The sequence below is a fragment of the Bubalus kerabau genome, chromosome 3 (genome assembly GCF_029407905.1).
Source record: "Bubalus kerabau isolate K-KA32 ecotype Philippines breed swamp buffalo chromosome 3, PCC_UOA_SB_1v2, whole genome shotgun sequence".
Taxonomy (NCBI): Eukaryota; Metazoa; Chordata; class Mammalia; order Artiodactyla; family Bovidae; genus Bubalus; species Bubalus kerabau.
In genome coordinates, this window is record NC_073626.1 from 130,812,198 (window position 1) to 130,835,604 (window position 23,407).

General features: G+C 38.2%; 1 protein-coding gene across 2 annotated transcripts in view; it reads left to right on the plus strand.

Moving 5' to 3' along the window:
• Positions 1–23,407, plus strand: part of CNTNAP5 (contactin associated protein family member 5) — a 1,047,625-nt gene that overhangs the window by 983,582 nt on the left and 40,636 nt on the right. For both annotated transcript variants that reach the window (XM_055572939.1, XM_055572940.1), the window contains exon 21: positions 3,376–3,463. In XM_055572939.1, the coding sequence (XP_055428914.1) occupies positions 3,376–3,463 (88 nt within the window). The remainder of the gene's footprint in view (positions 1–3,375; positions 3,464–23,407) is intronic.

The following is a 23,407-nucleotide window of genomic DNA, read 5'->3' on the forward strand; positions in this document are numbered from 1 at the left end:
AATAACCTCAGATATATAGATGACACCACCCTTATGGCAGAAAGTGAAGAAGAACTAAAGAGCCTCTTGATGAAAGTGAAAGAGCAGAGTGAAAAAATTGGCTTAAAGCTCAACATTCAGAAAACTAAGATCATAGCATCCAGTCCCATCACTTCATGGGAAATAGATGGGGAAACAGGGGAAACAGTGGCTGACTTTATTTTTTGGGGCTCCAAAATTACTGCAGATGGTGATTACAGCCATGAAATTAAAAGACACTTACTCCTTGGAAGGAAAGTTATGACAAACCTAGACAGCATATTAAAAAGCAGAGACATTACTTTGTCAACAAAGGTCCATCTAGTCAAGGCTATGATTTTTCCAGTAGTCATGTGAGAGTTGGACTATAAAGAAATCTGAGCACTAAAGAATTGATGCTTTTGAACTGTGGTGTTGGAGAAGACCCTTGAGAGTCCCTTGGACTGCAAGGAGATCCAAACACTCCATCCTAAAGGAGATCAGTCCTGGGTGTTCATCGGAAGGACTGATGTTGAAGCTGAAGCTCCAATACTTTGGCCACCTGATGGGAAGAGCTGACTCATTTGAAAAGACCTTGATGCTGGGAAAGATTGAGGGCAGGAGAAGAGGGGGATGACAGAGGATGGAGATGACCTCATCTCCATGGAGATGTATGGCATCACCAACTCAATGGACATGAGTTTGGGTGGACTCCAGAAGTTTGTGATGGATAAGGAGGCCTGGTGTGCTGTGGTTCCTGAGGTCGAAAGGAGTCGGACACGACTGAGCGACTGAACTGAACTGAAACAAAATAATTGAGTGTCATTCACCTCCTTCTCACCCTTGTTTATCATCTGATTAAAGTTGGAAGGACCAGATAAGTTCCCATAAAGGATAACAGTAGGTCAGGAATGACTCCTGTACTAGAACAATTAGGTCTTCTACACAATGTGACAATGTTGAGGGAATCACTTGATCTTTGGGAGCCTGGGGAAGAAGTTAGAGTCAGAAGCTAAAGAAATCTCAGCTCAGCCTTCAGTTCTAAGAATGCTACTGCTCTCTTCTCAGCAGGAAATTCCCACTCACTTTAGCCTCCTCTCCAACCTGAGTAACAAATCATGAGAGGAGGAACCCTGCCCCCTGCTGGAAGGGGCAATTCCAGAGAATAGGTGAGAGTTCTGAGATAAGGCAGGGAGAAAACTCCTTCAAGACAGGACTGAATCTGATCATTAAAAGATTACAGATGGGGACCATGGGTATGAAAATCCCTGTGTTGTATCTAAGATGTAGAGGCTACCAGGGTAGCCAGAGGCGTCCTGGTGATGCACTGGATGCTCCATAGCCCACAAGATAGAAAGAGAATCAACACAGGATATCTATTTATTCATTCAGCAAACATCTGTTTGGAGTTACTTTTCCAGTTATTGTAATAGGCCATATAGAAAACATGTATCAATAAAATGTCCACATCTTCAAAGAGCCAATAGCTTAGTGGAGAAAAATGAGATGGGGAGAGCACACAGATCATTACAACTATAGTTCACTCATTAAACCCTGTCCAATTATTTGTAGCCCCACAAGTTGCAGCACACCAGGCTTCTTTGTCCTTCACCTTCTCCTGGAGTTTGCTCAAACTAGTATCCATTGAGTTAATGATAGCATCCAATGAAATCCTCCTCTGTCATCTCCTTCTCTTGCCCTCAATCTCCCCAGTATCAGGGTGTTTTCCAATGAGTCAGCTCTTCCCATCAGGTAGCCAAAGTATTGGAGCTTCAGCATCAGTCCTTTCAATGCATATTCAGGGTTGATTTTCTCTAGAATTGAATGGTTTGATCTCCTTGCTGTCATTACAATACAGCATCTTAAATGCAAGGTTAGAGGTGGGGGGGGGGGGTGGTACCATGAGAACAGAAAACAGGATCAATTAATCTAACTAAAGCTTCAAGGAGAGCTTCCTAGAGGAGGTGAACTTTGGGAGTATGGGAGAACTTAGAAAAGTGTCTGGCACAGAGTAGATACTTAAATGGTTATTGAATGAATTTTGTAGAAATTCAGAAATAAGAACATACAGTGATTGTCTACCAGCTGCTCAAACATCTAGAGAGGCATGGACAAGTAAAGTAAATGCCATACTGCGTGGTTGGCAGGCCATGTGACAAGGAGTCCCTGCTATGTAATGCTGTGTGGCATTGGCCAAAGTTGTGAGCTCGGTGACATCATTTCCACCATCTGTACTACAGGGATAATAATGTCTATCTCACGGTATTCTAGGCAAGAATGCATTTTGAAGGATACTTTAGTATGATGTCTCATACATAGCAATTTTTCAATAAACAACAAGTATTATTAAAGCATAATTCCATGTATGAAAAAGGAATAAAGCCTACAATCACATACTACAAGTCATAGCCACTTATTTCTTTCACAGCAGAAACTACTACAGGACCCAGAGGTTCCTGGAGGAAGGTCTGTCTGGGCTGGAGTGGGTGCAGAAGGAGGGTCCAGCATTGGGAGCTAGGGATACCAGGCTCCCAATCAGCTGCTCCCCAAGGGCAATCCTGGGACAGGCACACAGCTGAAGGGGTCTTAGTCTTCTCTTCCTACATATGAGCTGTGATAGACTCTGGAAAAAATGGTACGCTTTGATTAGACAGAAAAACCTAGGGATGGTTGGGGAACCATGCCTTGAAATGGAGACAACAAAGAGACGGAACTGGAATTAATGTGTGTGGAAGGGAAGGTTTCCTAAAGGATGATCTTAGAAATAAAGTTCCAAAGAATCCCCCTGGTGGCTTTTATTCACCTGCAAAATGGAATTATCAGCTGTTCATGCTGGTGGCAGCTGTTCAGCGAGTCTCCCCTTCCCAGACTCAAACTTTTTGTCAAACTGAAATATATTCGCTCAGGAAAATCCCCCAGGGCACACCTGATTGAGGCCAGGTCAATTGGAGCAAAGGAGGAGGTGAAGGTTTTAAGAACCAAATGGGGAGGAGGGAGAGTTTGAAATGAAAACCTGCTTTCCTTTTCTTGTTAATCCTGCAGGGTCCTTCCTAAAACGCTTCATTTGTTTGCTTCTTTGCAGCAAAGAATTTGGTGAGAAAATCTCAGTGGGGAGATAAATACCTGTCAAAAGCGGTACAGAATTTCCCAGGGAGAAGACTTGTGTGAAAGCCTTTATTTCACCAATAAAGAAAGAAAGGGTTATTTTATGTGCATTGTGGGAGAATTAGTGAGACATTTCTCATTTCTCCAGGGAGAAAAATCCCAGAGAGGTGTCTGCCCTGCCTGTGTTTTCCAGCTATTTTCAGACAGGAGTGTTTTATGCCTTGGCTGTGAGGACCTCTGCTGATGCCTCTTCTGTTTTCTGTTTTCTTGCAGATGGATCAACAACTCCGACTCAGTTATAACTTCTCCCCAGAAGTCGAGTTCAGGGCTATCAGGTCCCTCACCTTGGGCAAAGTCACAGGTTTGCTGTTCTAGTCCATGTCTTTCTGGCCTTGATAAAATAAATAATAAATAACTTTCTTCAGGGAAAAGCAGCAAGATCTAGATAATATCCAACACATAGGACCAAGAGTCCTGTGGAGACAGGAAAGCGTGTGTGGAGGGAGCAGAAACTAGCATTTACATCTACTTTACAGAATCTTGAGTAACATAAATGAACAGAGCAATTCATTAATATAATTATTTTTTACTTAATTTCTATTTACAATGTTTACTCAATTTTTTAAGTTAAATTCACATAAATTTCACTTAAAGAAATTAAGGATTTACAACCCAATTATTTAACTCTATAAATCCTTAATCTCTTTCCTAATTCATCAAAAATTCAAAAGATTGTCCTACGACAATAATGGATGCTTTTTTTTATTCTACAGGGAGTTCTGTCAATTTTCATTTTATATGAAATGATGACTTTTATCAGGTGTAAGCAAGATTGAAATTTTTGTATCTTCTTGATGAATGTTTTTTCACACTGAAGTCATATTTTTTAATTTTAATGTCTCTGTACTTTAGTTTGTCTGTTATTAATATAGCTAATTCAGTTTTGCTTTAGTTAGTATTTGCCTGGCTTATGGTTTATCATTTTCCTTATTTTCCCTTTCAGTCTTTTTTTTTTTTTTTTTTTTTTTTGAGCCTTATATAGGATCTTGTGGAGAGTAGACAAACAAATATTGCATTTTCATTCAATCTGGCCATCTTCTGTTTTATAAATTGGCAAATGTAAGCCCCTGTGCATTTTGGGGTTCTTTGGATGGTTGGGTTTGTTTCTGCCTCTTTATTTTCTAATTGTTCAACTTTTCCTGTGATTCTAGCATGTTCTTTTCTATTCTTTCAGTCACAACACAGTGCAGAAAACATTCATAGCTGGAAACATTTTAAGCAGGAATGTATTTAACTCAGGAAATAACTTGCTTACAAAATTGTAACAGCACTTACAGCGTGCATTCCTGTTAGTCTTTTGGAGTGACTCCCCAGCAGTTCTGAGCTGATGAATGGGAAGCCATTAACTACCAAGCAGTCACTGATGCAGTGTTGTGTGTTAGCATCCAACAGGTGGAAAAATTCCCTTAAACATGGCGGCAGAGAAAAGACTTCAAGTTACCATGACTTTGCTGGCCAGTAGAAAAAGCTGAAAAGGCAGAAAAAATGACTCCTGTCCCACTACAGCCTTCCAGATCCATACATTGTATCTAGTTTCCAGAACATAATGTGCATCCAGAAATCTATCTGCTATTAGGTCTGGAAAAGGTCAGTTTTACCTTCCAAAATGACAGTTGAATGAGCCAATCAACATTGACCAACTTGTAGGTTGAATTTTATGTTTATTTCTTATTCTATTTCCCCTCCTACTACTAATAATTATTACTTTATGTAGACACTGCTTTTTTGACTTACCAGTGTAGTCATTAATTTGTTGTTCCAAAACCTTTTACTTTCTGCCTGATTTAATTTCCTTCTTCCTGATGTAAATTCTTTTGAATTTTTTTCTGTATAAGTGGTCCTTTATCTGAAAATTAAGTCTTTCATTTTTCACCTTTATTCCTGGAAGATAATTTTGCTAGACATGTAATTCAACACTGAAGGACACCTTTCCCTTATATCTTAAGGATTTATTCATAGGTGTTATGGAACCAGCTCACACTGGCTCATAAGAACCTGTTATACATATCCCTGCACAATTCTGCATCTGGTGATTTCACAATGGGAGTTTGAAATTGGCCAACCTAGGAGTTTCTTTTCCATGTATCTCAGAAATGCTACAAGTCAGGGTCCTTGGGGTCCTTGGCAGCCAGGTTAAACCCTCACCAGCACATCACTGGACTCTACTCTTCCATCATCTGATGTGACTGTTGAAAAGCTGGCTGTCAGTCTGTCCTGTCTTTGAAAATACACTGACCACCCCCACACCCAACACCCTAAACCTATTTTTAAGATCATTTCTTTAAATTTGGTGTTTGATAGTTTTATTACCATATGTCTGATTGTAGACTTCTATTTAATTCTCTTAGTTGATATGTTTATGTTTCTTGTATTTCTTCATTAGTTTCTATGTATCTAGTTCATATGTATTATTCATATGTATCTATTCATTAGCTCTCAAAAATTCTAAACATCTCTTTAATGCTTCTTTCTTATTCTCTCTACTCAATTAGCTTTGACCTGCACTAGATAAACCTCAGACTTATTCTTTTTTCTGTTAGGTGATTTTATTTTTCTTGTCCATTTTCACTGGTTTCAATGTGAATATTTTAAGTTGAATATCTTCACTTAGTAACAGGTCGAGGCCAGGACTCCTGTTCTTCAAGATGATTCAGGTACTCTCCTGGATGCAAACTTAATGTTGGCTGATGACTTACTGTCTTGGTTTTGTGTTTCTTTCCCCTAAAATCTTCCCCAAGCTTAGGATCCTTCTTTGTTTCCGGTAGCGTAACAAAATATTAAAAATGTGTTGTTTGGTTTTAATGAAGCAGAATTACTTTTTTGACTATCTAGTATATTACATGTCCCCTCATACCTAAATTTATCTTGAGCCACTGAATCCACATTTCAGAATAATTTTGAGAGGAGAGATTCCTAGGGCTGTAGGCTCACCAAGCTTGGGCTGTTTTTGTGTTATCTGCTTTGCAATGGCAGCTCTAAAAACATCCTCTTATTTAAAATTTCTTTCCGTTAATCTTGACACTGTGTATGACATTCCTGTGGCATTTTTGTCTTTTGAACTAAACCCCTAATATGTAAGACTGAAGGGATGAAAATTTAAAGCGAGTTACTAAATTACTGTACCTTGTACTAAATTATCTTGCTGTGTGGCTCAGTGGGTAAGAATCTGTCTGCCAATGCAGAAGATGAAGGAGATGTGGGTTCAGTCCCTAGGTTGGGAAGATCCCCTGCAGTAGGAAACAGCAACCCACTCCATTATTCTTGCTTGAGAAATTCCATGAACAAAGGAGCCTGGTGGGCTACAGTCTCTGTGGTGGCCAAGAGTTGGCCATGACTGAGCAACTGAGCATGCACTAAATTATTGCAGGCCAGCTTGTCATTTTGTTTTAGAAAGGATTAGGTTATTGTTGAGGAAGAGTATCCAATAAAATGTCTTCATTGGACCAAGTGTGGAAAACCCCTGCCTGCCCACCTTTCTTCCCATCCAAACGGCTACAAGCAGAGCAGAGCATTTGGATCCATAATTAACCTCCATACTTCTGGTCTTTGAAAGGTCTGTATCTAGAGGTGAGAGAAGATGATATGAACATTAGGTTCATTATTAAGGAGGGACATCTGTCCTGCAGACCTTTTGGAAGGAAGCCTCATGCATCAGAAAGAACTTGGAGTAGGAATATTTGCTGTAGGTAGGGATGGTGCAGAAATGGGTATGTAGTATTTATAACAAATGCAACCCTACTCCACAACTTTAGAAATGTCTAGCATTGTGTTGGACATTTTCAACTCTAAAACAAGTATTTGCAGGCATTTTTTCATTGTATATACCAAAGGCAAGTAAGTATAGCAAATCTGTTCCAGTTTTCCTCAGTAATAGCATTCCATTGTAAAACAACTCATGTATTCACTTTCTTTCTTTAAGAGAAAGGGCAAATTCATAATTCTAGAAGGTATTTATTTAGCACCAATGATGGTTCTACATGATATGTACTATATAGATAACAAGATGAGTAAGCATGTCTTTCCTGAAAATTCCTATGATATAGAGACTAGTTCATGAAAATAGAAGACATAATCATTGACGTTAAAATTGCATTGTGTGTGTTTACCCATGGTAAATCATGGGCTGTTGTTAGGTTTGTTCCTTTGTTTACTGACATTCTTTGACTTTTAAGAAAAAAAACTTCTTGCTTCTGGCCTATTACATGAATAGATTGAAGGGAAAATAGCATTAAAAAGAAAAAAAATCTGTTTATTTAGGGAAGTCACCCTTTTGAACAAGATCATCTTTTTGAAAAATTACTGAATTCTTTAGAAATATAGAACTGCATTCCTTAGATTCAAAGAGTGTGAATTACCTGTATGTTTCTACGTCTATCCAATTTAGCACTGGTGCAGGAACATTCAGTCAGATTTAGAAATTTAGAAAGTTTGAAACTTCTAAAAGGAACTGTACATTTTTTGTTTGCTTTTTATCTTTGTTTTATGTTTTTTAGTCCTGGTTTCTCTTAATTTACTGTTCCAGAGTATATAATTAAATTTAATGGCAAAGTTTATATATATATATATATATATATATATATATATATATATATAGCATTGAAGCTAAAAATGAAGGAATTTATTATCATTATTATTATTATTTTCTTCCTGAGCAGAGACTCTTACTATACTGCAGATTTAAGAAGCCATTACTTTTTAAAATATAGAAACATCTTCAAGCTTAGATGGAAAGGAATTGTATACTGTTTTTAAACTGTAGCTGCCGGATTCCACATAGACATTCAAATGCTATTTGCACTCAGGGCATACTTACAAGATTATTCATTTATCAATTTCTTTTGCCTACTTGCCAGTTTGGTAGGCTAAACCTCACAGTTGGCAGAGACATTATTCTTCTGCTTTGATGACTGTTTGCCCAGGTAGCTTCAAAATTCACTTGGCCCTAATAAGCCATGTAGAAATTGGAAGAATTCCTTCTCAATCTGCGAAAAAATCCAGTTCATCTAGGAATTGCAGGGCTAGCTGTGAGCACTTGCCTGTGCTTTGAGCTTGTCCATATGAAGTGAATTCTGATTGTGTCTAGAGAACAGGATTCTTTGACTCTCCCAAATCCCTCAGTTTTGAACATCACACCTACTGTGTCTTCTGCAATATCAGAGCATTGTTGTCTGAATTTGTGATTGTGTTCACGTTAAATCATTTCTCAAGCATTTTGTAGGTGAAGAGTTATGGCTGCCATTTTTAGACAATGCAGCAAAATTTATGCATATAAAGGAAAGGTGGATATTTCAAAATACTTGTTTTGTAAGACTGTACTTTTTTTTTTAATTTTCTAAATAGTTGGGCCCTCCCTCTGATTCAAAATTGGTGCAAATGATATTAAATTTAAAAGCAAAATTACAGAGTGAAGCATGCACAGCTTTTTAGAGACTAACTCATGTTTGGCTTTCTTACTGTTGTATGACCATTGTGAACTGTCAAATCTGTCTATAGTCCCTTGTCAGTAAAATGAGGATGGTAGCATTTAATTCATAGATTTGAGTAAGCATTCCATAAGACACTATATACAAAGTATTTGAAGTATTTGATATTTAGCACTGCTCCATACATGTTAGAAGCTTTTGATTTTTGAAGATCATGGCAAAATAGAGGATAACTGTGTTTTGCTTTGTTTCTAGTTTTATTTTAATGAGTCTAGAAAAGTAATTATAAAGGTAACTTCCAAAATGGACTCAAATGCATTCTTAAAGAGCAATTCTGAAGCATGGTGAGCCTTGAAGATGGGAGTGTGAGTTAAGACTGTTTTAATGGTATATCAGTATTAACCAGTTTAAACAGTGACCATAAGATAATTGGTGAAAATGGAAGCTTCAGAGTGTAAGTTTTGCTTCAGGCACAGCTGGGTTCACGAGTTCAAATGTGACTGTGATGAAGCCTTTATCTACCTGTCTGTCTGTTCTCTTTCTACCTCTTACCCTCTTTACCTCTCTATGGGACTTTATTCTCAGGCAGAATTTCAATGGTAACAAAAGTTGAATCAGTAGTTCCATGCATCATGACTACTATTTCAACAGCCCTGGTGGAAAGACAGCCTCTCATTTCTAAAATTTCCAGAAAAAATTCTGGATTGAATCTCAAAAGAGCAATTTGTGTCAAGTGACAGTTGCAAATGAAGACAGTGTCCAAGGGATTGGGGATACACTGGGTGTTCCTGATTGGATTATGCACCCGACTACGCTCTGGATGGGGTGAAGGGTTCAGGTCAATATCAACCACACATATTAAGAATAAGGAGATGCTTATTTCTCAAAAGGAAGCCAAAGTATTCTTGCTAGAGAGGAGGAATCAACAATAATCCAGTAATAGCATTGGTTTCTTCATCCACATTCTGCTACCTCTTTTCACCAGGAGAGATAGACTTGGAGTTGTGCATAATTTGGGGACTGCATTGTGTTTGTATACATCAAACAACAGTCCAAGTGTATTGCCACAATCCTAGTGTGTTGCAACAAAAAAAGAATAGTTGAGAGTCCCTCTTTTAAGAAATGCTTGTTATCTTCTTTGGAACAAGTTTGTAGCTTCCAAAGAGACTCCTGGAAAAAATTATTTCATTTTGAAAGCATAGGTTTATTAAATAATATTTCACTTTGTTTTTGGCCATTCCTAGTTCTTTAGCCTGGAGAAGGAAATGGCAACCCACTCCAGTATTCTTGCCTGGAGAATCCCAGGTACGGGGGAGCCTGGTGGGCTGCCGTCTATGGGGTCGCACAGAGTCGGACACGACTGAAGCGACTTAGCAGCAGCAGCAGTTCTTTAGCAAATATAAAGATCTCCAAACTACAGCCCCTCCAAAGCACAGTCCTTCCTGATTCAAATTCTGATATTGTGGGTAATTGTCTCATATTATGTCCAAAATTTGGTTAATGATAGTTTCCCCAAGAAAGAAAAAAATTCAGGTTAATCTAATCTGAACTCTCTGTGAATGAAGTGTTTTAAAAGATCTAGAAATATCATATTTCAGTAATCATTCCAACTTCCTAAAAACCCATCTTATTCTTTCTAACTTAAAGATAACCAACACTGAATCACAGCTGGGCTACAGGGGATTTGTTTCTGTTTCTTTTAAAAATAATGAACTCCATTTTTCTTCATGGAATATGAAGAAAATATGGGATATGCAATAGATGATTCAGTTTCACCTCATGGAACAGGAATGTGTGTTATCTCCTGATTGAAAAATGTAATTTTATTTTACATTTTAAAGGAACGAGTGCATGATCAGAGCCCAGACCTACTGCATGCTTGTCTTTCTTTGTAAAAGTCAAGTGCATTTTTTTATAAAAGCAAAAACCAAACTTTTTATGTCTTTTAACAAACTTTATATGTCTTCTCTTGACTGTGTTAACAAAGGCTATTTTGTGCAGTTTACCAGAATCCAATGACATGACTGTTATATAAAAAGTAATAAAAATAATAACATTGCTTATTATTATTTAATAATGCTCTGCTCTGTGCTAGATCTAAACTCTTATGTCTTATTTTTCCCTTATTTTTAATTGAAGCGTGGGCTTCCCTGATAGCTCATCAGGTAAAGAACCTGTCTTCAATGTCTGAAATGCAGGAGACCCAAGTTTGATCCCTGGGTTGGGAAGATTCCCTGGAGAAGAGAATGTCAACCCACTCTAGTATTCTTGCCCAGATAGTCCCATGGAAGAGAGGAGCCTGGAGAGCAACAGTCCATGGGGTCACAAAGAGTTGGACATGACTGAGTGACTAACACTTTAACTGAAGTATAGTTAATTTAGCATTGTGATAGTTTCAGGTGTACAGCAAAGTTAGTTATACATACACACACACACACACATATATATATCTACACACACACACAAACATATATATATGTATAATACATATTCTTTTCAGATTCTTTTCTATTAGAGCTTATTACAAGATATTGAATATAGTTCCCTATGCTACACAGTAGGTCCTTGTTATTTATTTATTTTATATATTGTATCTATTAATCTCAAATTTGAAATTCATCCTCCCCCCCGTTTCACCTTTGGTAACAATATGTTTGTTTTCTATGTTGGTGAGTCTATTTCTGTTTTGTAAAAAGTTCACTCATATAATTTTTTTTTAAGATTCCACATGTAAGTGATATCACATATATTTATTCTTCTCTGATTTACTTCACTTAGTAAGATCATCTCAGGTGCCATCCATATTGCTGCAGATGGCATTATTTCATTCTTTTTTTATGGCTGAGTAATATTCTATTGTAGGCTTCCCTGGTGCCTCAGTGATAAATAATCTGGCTGCCAGTGCAGGAGATGTGGGTTTGATTCCTGGGTCTGGAAGATCCCCTGGAGAAGGAAATGGCAACCCACTTCAGTATTCTTGCCTAGAGAATCCCATGGATGCAGGATCCTGGTGGGCTATAGTTCATGGGGTTGTTATGGGTCAGACCTGACTTAGAGACTGCTGCTGCTGCTGCTAAGTCGTGTCAGTCGTGTCCGACTCTGTGTGACCCCATAGACGGCAGCCCACCTGGCTCCTCCATCCCTGGTATTCTCCAGGCAAGAACACTGGAGTGGGTTGCCGTTTCCTTTTCCAGTGCACGAAAGTGAAAAATGAAAGTAAAGTCACTCAGTCGTGTCCAACTCTTAGCGACCCCAAGGACTATAGCCAACCAGGCTCCTCTGTCCATGGGGACTTAGAGACTAAACAACAACAACAATAATTATGTCATTGTAAATATATATACTGCACCTTCTTTATCCATTCATTTGACCATGGACACTTAGATTGCTAAGCTCTTATGTTAACTAATTTTTCTCTCCTCCACAACCCAAGAAGATAAGTACTATTATTACTCATACATTATAGATGAGGAAAATGTGTCACAGAGGTTAAGTGACCTGTCTAGTGTCACAAAAGTAGCCAGAGGTAGACTTGGCATGTAAAGTCATACATTGAGATCTGGATCCGGCACTCCCAATCAGTCCTGCCCTATTTTGGTTTTTAAGTAATAACATGAGACAATCCAGATTAACAAAACAAAACAAAACACACTCTGTTTTCTGTTGAGGGCTCCTAAATTAGAACCTTGTGTCCCTAGCCTTAGCCATGATGGGCTTAAAAGTAGACTCTAGGGCCAGGCTTTAATTGTGGAGGGGGAATAGCATATTTATTGTAGGTCAGGTTTTGGAATCCACTCTCGATTCCAATCAAAGTCTAATACTGACTAATTGACCTGGACAAATAACTTAATTCTCTGAGCTTTACTTTTCTCAATTGGAATGTAGATATTTATTACAATAATGTCTGTTACTATTTGGAAGACTCAGTGGTAATGTGGCTAATATGATGCCTGGCATAATGGAAACTCATTAAATGTTTGCAATAACAGTAATAAGTACATAAGAAGTCATCCCATATGATCCAAATACTTTTCTTTCAAGAATGACGTTGGACTCTAATGTCTTCCAGACCTAAAAGAGGAATTCTCAGGGGAAAAAAAAGAAGATGGCTACTCACTCTTTGCATAAAAAGCTTGAATTTCTCTCTTCCTTTCTGCTTGGGTGGAATGAATGAATGTAAAGACATTATGTAACCTTGACTCTCTGATGCTTGGTAAATAGTGAAGGTGCACATATGGCCAATTCTTGGTTTCTAGTAAAGTCATCTTAAGAGTATTAAACCAGGGAAAACATATCTGACATTATTTGAATGTATGTTTTCACAATTAAAGCTGCTTCTGATGGATTGGAACCATGTGATACTTGGTGCATCAGATAAGCTTCAAAGTGTGGGATGTAGTCTGATTTTGTATTCATTAAACAAATACATATTGTGTATTTTCTAAGTGCACCAAGAAAGGTACCAAGCTAGGCACTATTGATACAGAAAGTAAAGAACAGTCTGCACCCTCAAGGAACTCACAATCTAGTGAGAAAATAGACCAAGTAAGCAGACAAGTAAGCTCAGGGTGAAGGGAGAAAGGACACTGAAACTTCCGTGGAGGAAGTGAAATCTAAGTTGAGAATGAACAGAGAAGGGACCCAGGTGAGTTCTACCTGGCTGAGCAAAAGAGAAATAAAAGTGGCATCTCTGGACACAGGAGCTGAAAATCAGAGTGCAAGATGACAAATGATGGGGCCAAGAGAGGTGAGCAAGAACCAGAACACCGTGAGTCTCACAAGCCATATTAAGAGTCTAGGTTTTATCCTGAGAATGGTAGGGACTAACTATAAAAAGCTGTAAGTCAGGAAGTGGGGGCTAGTCTGACTTTTAAGGATGTTGCCAACCCCCTCCACCCCTCCCCACTCTCAGCATGAGGTAATCATGGAGTTCCAAAGAGAGGACCTGAATCTTATTTATGATTTTATCCTTCTTGCTACCGTATTTACAGGCACATATTAAGTGTTCACAGTGTTTTTTTTTAATTATTTTTTAAAAAATTTGTTGAAGTATACATGAGTTACAATATTATGTTAATTTCTGCTATAAAGAAAAGTGGTTCAGTTATATATATGTATATATACATTATTTTTTTCATATTTTTTCCATTATGATTTGTAATAGAATATTGAATATAGTTTTCTGTGCTATATAGTAGCAAGGGCCATGTTTATCCACTCTCTTTATAAAAGCTTGCATCTGCTAACCCCAAACTCCTATAATGTCTCTTGAAGGAAAAAAAAATAAAGTATAATATGTAGATGTTACGGCTGAAGGAGCTGAAAGGTCATCATACTACATATTAACAGGCTCCATACTATACAGTCAGCTACAAATAGATCTTGGGTAAAGATCTCTAGGTTCCTTAGACACAATGTACTTTTCTCACAATGGTGCCTGGTGGTGATGTAGAAAATGTAGAAAATGCATTTGGAATTAGACAGTTGGCAGCTCGAACTCTATACTTGTCATTTACCAGCTATATCACTGTTATGTTCACCTCTCTGAGCTCCAGTTTCCTCATCTGTAAAGCAATACAAATATTTTTTAATCAATTTGTTATAAAGATAACACATAGGGCGTGTAAAGTGTCTGACACATCAGACACATGGTGGTATTTGAAAACAGCAACTATTTTTCTTGAGATAATATAGCCATGCTGCCTATTGATTTTCTTTGGCTGATATTCCTTTTTCTTGCCAATGGCACTATATTGATTTGTTTATCCTTTGCCTGGGGAATCTGGACCAGTGTTAAAAATGTCAGTGTTGACAAGGTAATGAAGTGAAGAGGATCCAAGCTAAGACTAATGAACTCTGCACCAGCCTTTTAGGTCTCTATCCCAAGTTTGGCAGGAAGGGTCAGAAGCTGAAAAGGACAAGTGGAGCCAGCAGAGGTTAGAATTCTGATTGTTTTCTTATGGAGAAAGAGAAGAAGTCAAAGCAGAAAGAGAGTCATTGGTTACTGGTTATTCATTTAGTCTGTGTGTGTGTTCTAAGCCACTTTAGTTGTGTCTGACTCTCTGCAACCCTATGCACTGTAGCCTGCCAGGCTCCTTTGTCCATGGGTTCTCCAGACATGAACACTGGAGTGGCTTGTCATGCTCTACTCCAGGGGATCTTCCTGACCCAGGGATTGAAACTGCATTTCTTACAACTCCTGCATTACCAGGCAGGTTCTTTACCACTAGTGTTACCTTGGAAGCCCCCATTCATTTAGTCTATTGGGATTTAATTTTTGGAGTATTAAAACAGATTAAAATAACATGAAGCCCCTTTACACTCAGATGTGATTAAAGGATATCCACTTCTGGGAAAGATTTGATCTGAATTCCTGTATTTTTCCATTTCATTTCCACAAGGATTTTCTCAATGATCAGGATCAAGATTTCAGAACAGTGGCTAACATACCAATGATCTCTACCATTTCCTTGATAAAGAGGCACATTGATGACTTTCCTGTTGGGAGGATAAATAAGTAAATCAGCATGAACATCGAGAAAATTTCTGGTTTGAGTTCATCCTTTAGGAGGAGTTTCTGGTTATTCTTATCTGCCCCCAAACTTGGATATGTGCTCTACCTTTCCCGTATATTTTCTCTATGTGGACCTATAGAGTATAAGCTTTGCATAGGTGAAAACTTTTTTGAAAGAAAATATCTAAATGTTTGAAATTGGTAAAATGATTCCTTAGCATTATTCCCAGATAACTCATTCAGTGCGAACCATTTGAGAAACTATTTGTACAAATCAAGATGTTAAGTGAAACTCAGAACACTTTAAAGAGATATAGCCTAAGGATCATTGTTCCTGAAGTAATAAAACCCATATCTATGGAGACAATACACATTTAATAATTACAATATGAGTAATTTTGGTAAGTGTTATGCAGATCGAGGGCAATTAGAATTCTTATGAGGGAGAGATCATTTCTAGCTTAGGTGATTCAGAAGAGTCTCATGGAGGAGATAACTCCTACCCTGGTCTCAAAGCCAGATGTGGTCTTAAGAGATGGAGTGTGGTCTAAGGAAAGATGGATTGTTGTTGTTCAGTCACTAATTCATGTCCAACTCTTTGTGACCCGATGGACTGCAGCATTCCAGGCTTCCCTGTCATTCACTATCTCCCTGAGTTTGCTCAAACTCATGTCCATTGAGTCAATAATCTCATCTAACCATCTAGTCTTCTGTTGTACCTTCTCCTCCTGCCTCAATCTTTCCAGCATCAAAGTATTTTACAAAGATTTAGTTCTTCACACCAGGTGGCCAAAGTTATTGGAGCTTCAGCATCAGTACTTCCAATGAATATTCAGGGTGATTTCCTTTAGGATTAACTGGTTGGATCTCCTTGCTTTCCAAGGGACTCTCAAGAGTCTTCAGGACCACAATTGGCAAGTATCAAGTCTTTGACTCTCAGCCTTCTTTATGATCCAACTTTCACATCCATACATGACTACTGGAAAAACCATAGCTTAGATTATAGATGGTATGGACCAAAGAAGACAGCAGGGAGACAAAGATAGTATGCTGGGAACAGTGAATAGTCTATCTTCAAATGGTCTTGTTTATGCCATGGAGGAGAGAGGAATGGAAAAGAGGAAAGTTCACTTGGGACCATAATTCCCAAGAATCTTCAGGGCTCTGCAAAGGAGTCCAGAATTCATTACATAGATGGGAGAAGCCATCTAAGGGAAGTCTCATGGCCAGAGCTGCTGTTGGTTCTTTGGTTCTTTTGTGGGTAACAGGTCAAATGTGGGCAGGATGGAGAGACTGATGTGGAGGTTATGCTAAAACCCATCCTCTGAGTGGGAAAGAACAAAATAAGGGAATAACAGTGAAATTTAAAACAAGAGTTGGAAGAACTAGGTAATTTACTGGGTGGGTGGGTCGAAGTATAAGGTAGACCGGAAAGGTAAGCACAAGAGAATAGAAAAAGTGGTAGTTGTGTAGTCATTGCAGAGGGAAATTAAACCATTCTGATCAAGCCTGAGCCCATGTTTACCCACTCAGGGCATGTTACAATGGATTATAAAGCTGATACTTTGTACTCCTCCTTTTTTTTTTAATTTTATTTTATTTTTAAACTTTACAAAATTGTATTAGTTTTGCCAAATATCAAAATGAATCCACCACAGGTATACATGTGTTCCCCATCCTGAACCCTCCTCCCTCCTCCCTCCCCATACCATCCCTCTGGGTCGTCCCAGTGCACCAGCCCCAAGCATCCAGTATCGTGCATCGAACCTGAACTGGCAACTCGTTTCATACATGATATTTTACATGTTTCAATGCCATTCTCCCAAATCTTTCCACCCTCTCCCTCTCCCACAGAGTCCATAAGACTGTTCTATACCTCAGTGTCTCTTTTGCTGTCTTGTACACAAGGTTATTGTTACCATCTTTCTAAATTCCATATATATGCATTAGTATACTGTATTGGTGTTTTTCTTTCTGGTTTACGTCACTCTGTATAATAGGCTCCAGTTTCATCCACCTCATTAGAACTGATTCAAATGTATTCTTTTTAATGGCTGAGTAATACTCCATTGTGTATATGTACCACTGCTTTCTTATCCATTCATCTGCTGATGGGCATCTAGGTTGCTTCCATGTCCTGGCTATTATAAACAGTGCTGCGATGAACATTGGGGTACATGTGTCTCTTTCCCTTCTGGTTTCCTCAGTGTGTATGCCCAGCAGTGGGATTGCTGGATCATAAGGCAGTTCTATTTCCAGTTTTTTAAGGAATCTCAACACTGTTCTCCATAGGTGGCTGTACTAGTTTGCATTCCCACCAACAGTGTAAGAGGGTTCCCTTTTCTCCACACCCTCTCCAGCATTTATTACTTGTAGACTTTTGGATCGCAGCCATTCTGACTGGTGTGAAATGGTACCTCATAGTGGTTTTGATTTGCATTTCTCTGATAATGAGTGATGTTGAGCATCTTTTCATGTGTTTGTTAGCCATCTGTATGTCTTCTTTGGTTAAATGTCTATTTAGTTCTTTGGCCCATTTTTTGATTGGGTCATTTATTTTTCTGGAGTTGAGCTGTAGGAGTTGCTTGTATATTTTTGAGATTAGTTGTTTGTCAGTTGCTTCATTTGCTATTATTTTCTCCCATTCTGAAGGCTGTCTTTTCACCTTGCTAATAGTTTCCTTTGATGTGCAGAAGCTTTTAAGATTAATTAGGTCCCATTTGTTTATTTTTGTTTTTATTTCCAATATTCTGGGAGGTGGGTCATAGAGGATCCTGCTGTGATGTATGTCAGAGAGTGTTTTGCCTATGTTCTCCTCTAGGAGTTTTATAGTTTCTGGTCTTACGTTTAGATCTTTAATCCATTTTGAGTTTATTTTTGTGTATGGTGTTAGAAAGTGTTCTAGTTTCATTCTTTTACAAGTGGTTGACCAGATTTCCCAGCACCACTTGTTAAAGAGATTGTCTTTAATCCATTGTATATTCTTGCCTCCTTTGTCAAAGATAAGGTGTCCATACGTGCGTGGATTTATCTCTGGGCTTTCTATTTTGTTCCATTAATCTATATTCCTGTCTTTGTGCCAGTACCATACTGTCTTGATAACTGTGGCTTTGTAGTAGAGCCCGAAGTCAGGTAGGTTGATTCCTCCAGTTCCATTCTTCTTTCTCAAGATCGCTTTGGCTATTCGAGGTTTTTTGTATTTCCATACAAATTGTGAAATTATTTGTTCTAGCTCTGTGAAGAATACTGTTGGTAGCTTGATAGGGATTGCATTGAATCTATAAATTGCTTTGGGTAGTATACTCATTTTCACTATATTGATTCTTCCAATCCATGAACATGGTATATTTCTCCATCTGTTAGTGTCCTCTTTGATTTCTTTCACCAGTGTTTTATAGTTTTCTATATATAGGTCTTTAGTTTCTTTAGGTAGATATATTCCTAAGCATTTTATTCTTTCCGTTGCAATGGTGAATGGAATTGTTTCCTTAATTTCTCTTTCTGTTTTCTCATTATTAGTGTATAGGAATGCAAGGGATTTCTGTGTGTTGATTTTATATCCTGCAACTTTACTATAGTCATTGATTAGTTCTAGTAATTTTCTGGTGGAGTCTTTAGGGTTTTCTATGTAGAGGATCATGTCATCTGCAAACAGTGAGAGTTTTACTTCTTCTTTTCCAATTTGGATTCCTTTTATTTCTTTTTCTGCTCTGATTGCTGTGGCCAAAACTTCCAAAACTATGTTGAATAGTAATGGTGAAAGTGGGCACCCTTGTCTTGTTCCTGACTTTAGAGGAAATGCTTTCAATTTTTCACCATTGAGGATAATATTTGCTGTGGGTTTGTCATATATAGCTTTTATTATGTTGAGGTATGTTCCTTCTGTTCCTGCTTTCTGCAGAGTTTTTATCATAAATGGATGTTGAATTTTGTCAAAGGCTTTCTCTGCATCTATTGAGATAATCATATGGTTTTTGTTTGTCAATTTGTTAATGTGGTGTATTACATTGATTGATTTGTGGATATTGAAGAATCCTTGCATCCCTGGGATAAAGCCCACTTGGTCATGGTGTATGATCTTTTTAATGTGTTGTTGGATTCTGATTGCTAGAATTTTGTTAAGGATTTTTGCATCTATGTTCATCAGTGATATTGGCCTGTAGTTTTCTTTTTTTGTGGGATCTTTGTCAGGTTTTGGTATTAGGGTGATGGTGGCCTCATAGAATGAGTTTGGAAGTTTACCTTCCTTTGCAATTTTCTGGAAGAGTTTGAGCAGGATAGGTGTTAGCTCTTCTCTAAATTTTTGGTAGAATTCAGCTGTGAAGCCGTCTGGACCTGGGCTTTTGTTTGCTGGAAGATTTTTGATTACAGTTTCAATTTCCGTGCTTGTGATGGGTCTGTTAAGATTTTCTATTTCTTCCTGATCCAGTTTTGGAAAGTTGTATTTTTCTAAGAATTTGTCCATTTCTTCCACGTTGTCCATTTTATTGGCATGTAATTGTTGATAGTAGTCTCTTATGATCCTTTGTATTTCTGTGTTGTCTGTTGTGATCTCTCCATTTTCATTTCTGATTTTATTGATTTGATTTTTCTCCCTTTGTTTCTTGATGAGTCTGGCTAATGGTTTGTCAATTTTATTTATCCTTTCAAAGAACCAGCTTTTGGCTTTGTTGATTTTGGCTATGGTCTCTTTTGTTTCTTTTGCATTTATTTCTGCCCTAATTTTTAAGATTTCTTTCCTTCTACTAACCCTGGGGTTCTTCATTTCTTCCTTTTCTAGTTGCTTTAGGTATAGAGTTAGGTTATTTATTTGACTTTTTTCTTGTTTCTTGAGGTATGCCTGTATTGCTATGAACTTTCCCCTTAGGACTGCTTTTACAGTGTCCCACAGGTTTTGGGTTGTTGTGTTTTCATTTTCATTCATTTCTATGCAAATTTTGATTTCTTTTTTGATTTCTTCTGTGATTTGTTGGTTATTCAGCAGCGTGTTGTTCAGCCTCCATATGTTGGAATTTTTAATAGTTTTTCTCCTGTAATTGAGATCTAATCTTACTGCATTGTGGTCAGAAAAGATGCTTGGAATGATTTCTATTTTTTTGAATTTACCAAGGCTTGCTTTATGGCCCAGAATGTGATCTATCCTGGAGAAGGTTCCATGTGTGCTTGAGAAAAAGGTGAAATTCATTGTTTTGGGATGAAATGTCCTATAGATATCAATTAGGTCTAACTGGTCTATTGTATTGTTTAAAGTTTGTGTTTCCTTGTTAATTTTCTGTTTAGTTGATCTATCCGTAGGTGTGAGTGGGGTATTAAAGTCTCCCACTATTATTGTGTTATTGTTAATTTCTCCTTTCATACTTGTTAGCATTTTTCTTACATACTGTGGTGCTCCCGTGTTGGGTGCATATATATTTATAATTGTTATATCTTCTTCTTGGATTGATCCTTTGATCATTATGTAGTGACCTTCTTTGTCTCTTTTCACAGCCTTTGTTTTAAAGTCTATTTTATCTGATATGAGTATTGCTACTCCTGCTTTCTTTTGGTCCCTATTTGCATGGAAAATCTTTTTCCAACCCTTCACTTTCAGTCTGTGTGTGTCCCCTGTTTTGAGGTGGGTCTCTTGTAGACAACATATGTAGGGGTCTTGTTTTTGTATCCATTCAGCCAGTCTTTGTCTTTTGGTTAAGGCATTCAATCCATTTATGTTTAAGGTAATTACTGATAAGTATGATCCTGTTGCCATTTACTTTATTCTTTTGGGTTCGAATTTATACACCGTTTTTGTGTTTCCTGTCTAGCGAATATCCTTTAGTATTTGTTGGAGAGCTGGTTTGGTGGTGCAGAATTCTCTCAGCTTTTGCTTGTCTGAAAAGCTTTTGATTTCTCCTTCATACTTGAATGAGATCCTTGCTGGGTATAATAATCTGGGCTGTAGGTTATTTTCTTTCATCATTTTAAGTATGTCTTGCCATTCCCTCCTGGCTTGAAGAGTTTCTATTGAAAGATCAGCTGTTATCCTTATGGGTATTCCCTTGTGTGTTATTTGTTGTTTTTCCCTTGCTGCTTTTAATATTTGTTCTTTGTGTTTGATCTTTGTTAATTTGATTACTATGTGTCTTGGGGTGTTTCGCCTTGGGTTTATCCCGTTTGGAACTCTCTGGGTTTCTTGGACTTGGGTGATTATTTCCTTCCCCATTTTAGGGAAGTTTTCAACTATTATCTCCTCAAGTATTTTCTCATGGTCTTTCTTTTTGTCTTCTTCTTCTGGGACCCCTATGATTCGAATGTTGTAGCATTTAATATTGTCCTGGATTTCTCTGAGATTGTCCTCATTTCTTTTAATTCGTTTTTCTTTTATCCTCTCTGATTCATTTATTTCTACCATTTTACCTTCTAATTCACTAATCCTATCTTCTGCCTCTGTTATTCTACTATTTGTTGCCTCCAGAGTGTTTTTAATTTCACTTATTGCATTATTCATTATATATTGACTCTTTTTTATTTCTTCTAGGTCCTTGTTAAACCTTTCTTGCATCTTCTCAATCCTTGTCTCCAGGCTATTTATCTGTGATTCCATTTTAATTTCAAGATTTTGGATCAATTTCACTATCATTATTCAGAATTCTTTATCAGGTAGATTCCCTATCTCTTCCTCTTTGGTTTGGTTTGGTGGGCATTTATCCTGTTCCTTTATCTGCTGGGTATTCCTCTGTCTCTTCATCTCGTTTAAATTGCTGAGTTTGGGGTGTCCTTTCTGTATTCTGGCAGTTTGTGGAGTTCTCTTTATTGTGGCGTTTCCTCGCTGTGTATGGGTTTGTACAGGTGGCTTGTCAAGGTTTCCTGGTTAGGGAAGCTGGTGGGTGGAGCTGTATTTCTTCTCTCTGGAGTGTAATGAAATGTCCAGTAATGAGTTATGAGATGTCTCTGGTTTTGGGGTGACTTTGGGCAGCCTGTATCTTGAAGCTCAGGGCTGTGTTCCTTTGTTGCTGGAGAATTTGCTTGGTATGTCTTGCCCTGGAACTTGTTGGCCCTTGTGTGGTGCTTGGTTTCAGTGTCGGTATGGAGGCGTTTGATGAGCTCCTGTCAATTAATGTTCCTTGGAGTCAGGAGTTCCCTGGAATCAGGGTTTGGACTTAAGCCTCCTGCTTCCAGTTATTGGTCTTATTTTTATAGTAGTTTCAAAACTTCTCCTTCTATACTGCACCACTGATAAAACATCTACATTAAAGATGAAAAGTTTCTCTACCCTGAGGGTCACTCAGAGAGGTTCACAGCGTTACATGGAGAAGAGAAGAGGGAGGAGGGAATTAGAGGTGACCCAAATGAGATGAGGTGGAATCCTCCTTTAAGCCAACACCCCAGGCCTGCTCAGCTGCTTTGGGATTTGTGAAATGCTTATCATCTGGTACAGGGAGAAGAGCCACAGACCAGTCCACTACTTTGTAGGATGTCTCTCCCTGCCCTGGGTTTGCTCACAATCCCCAGACTTGTATTTCTTATCTCTGTGTATAACTGTTTCCCTGGGGCTAACTGCAATCTTTGAAGGCAGAGATGTGCTGTTATCCACATTTTTATCACTTACCATCTTGTAGTACAAGTCTTTGTGCTCTGTTTTCTGTGTGTATTTTACAAACACAGCTCTTTTGATTAGTGTATTACAGACAGATTGCCTGTTTTCAGAATGGTTGGCCAAAGACTCAGTCATTTCCAGGGACGTGGGATTATCAGTGCTAAAAATGAAACTATCTTGGACAACACTGGGCACTCAGCCTCCCTAAACCACACTTAGTTTAGGGGTTTTGAGTGGAGTAATGAAACTGGACCCAGTGGTTGGCAAATACCAGATGAGCAACTGAAGCTCATGTTTTTCACAGTCACAATTGAGCCTGCTGCCGCCATCCCAGCAGGTGTGCCATAGGTCAACCCAAGGGAGACTAGAGGAGGTGTGAGAATTAACCCATCAGTCTATCAGCTGACACTTGCAAAGTCTCTGCTGGGATGCATATTCCAGTAGCTAGATGTGCTGAGATGACTGGTGAAGGGCATGTGGTTGTTTCTGCCCTGAAAAAATCCAGGGGACTAGGTAGTGACATAAAGTTGCACACAAGCAGAAATAATAAGACAATGGAACTCTAACTCATGGAAATGAGATTCTAAGAACATTAAGAAGCCAGAGAGAAGAGAAATCAAATATAAGACCATCTACATCCACCCCAATGTACACAGCAGCATTATTTGCAATAGCTAAGACATGGAAGCAACCTAAATGTCCATCAATAGAGAAATGGATAGATAAGATGTAGTA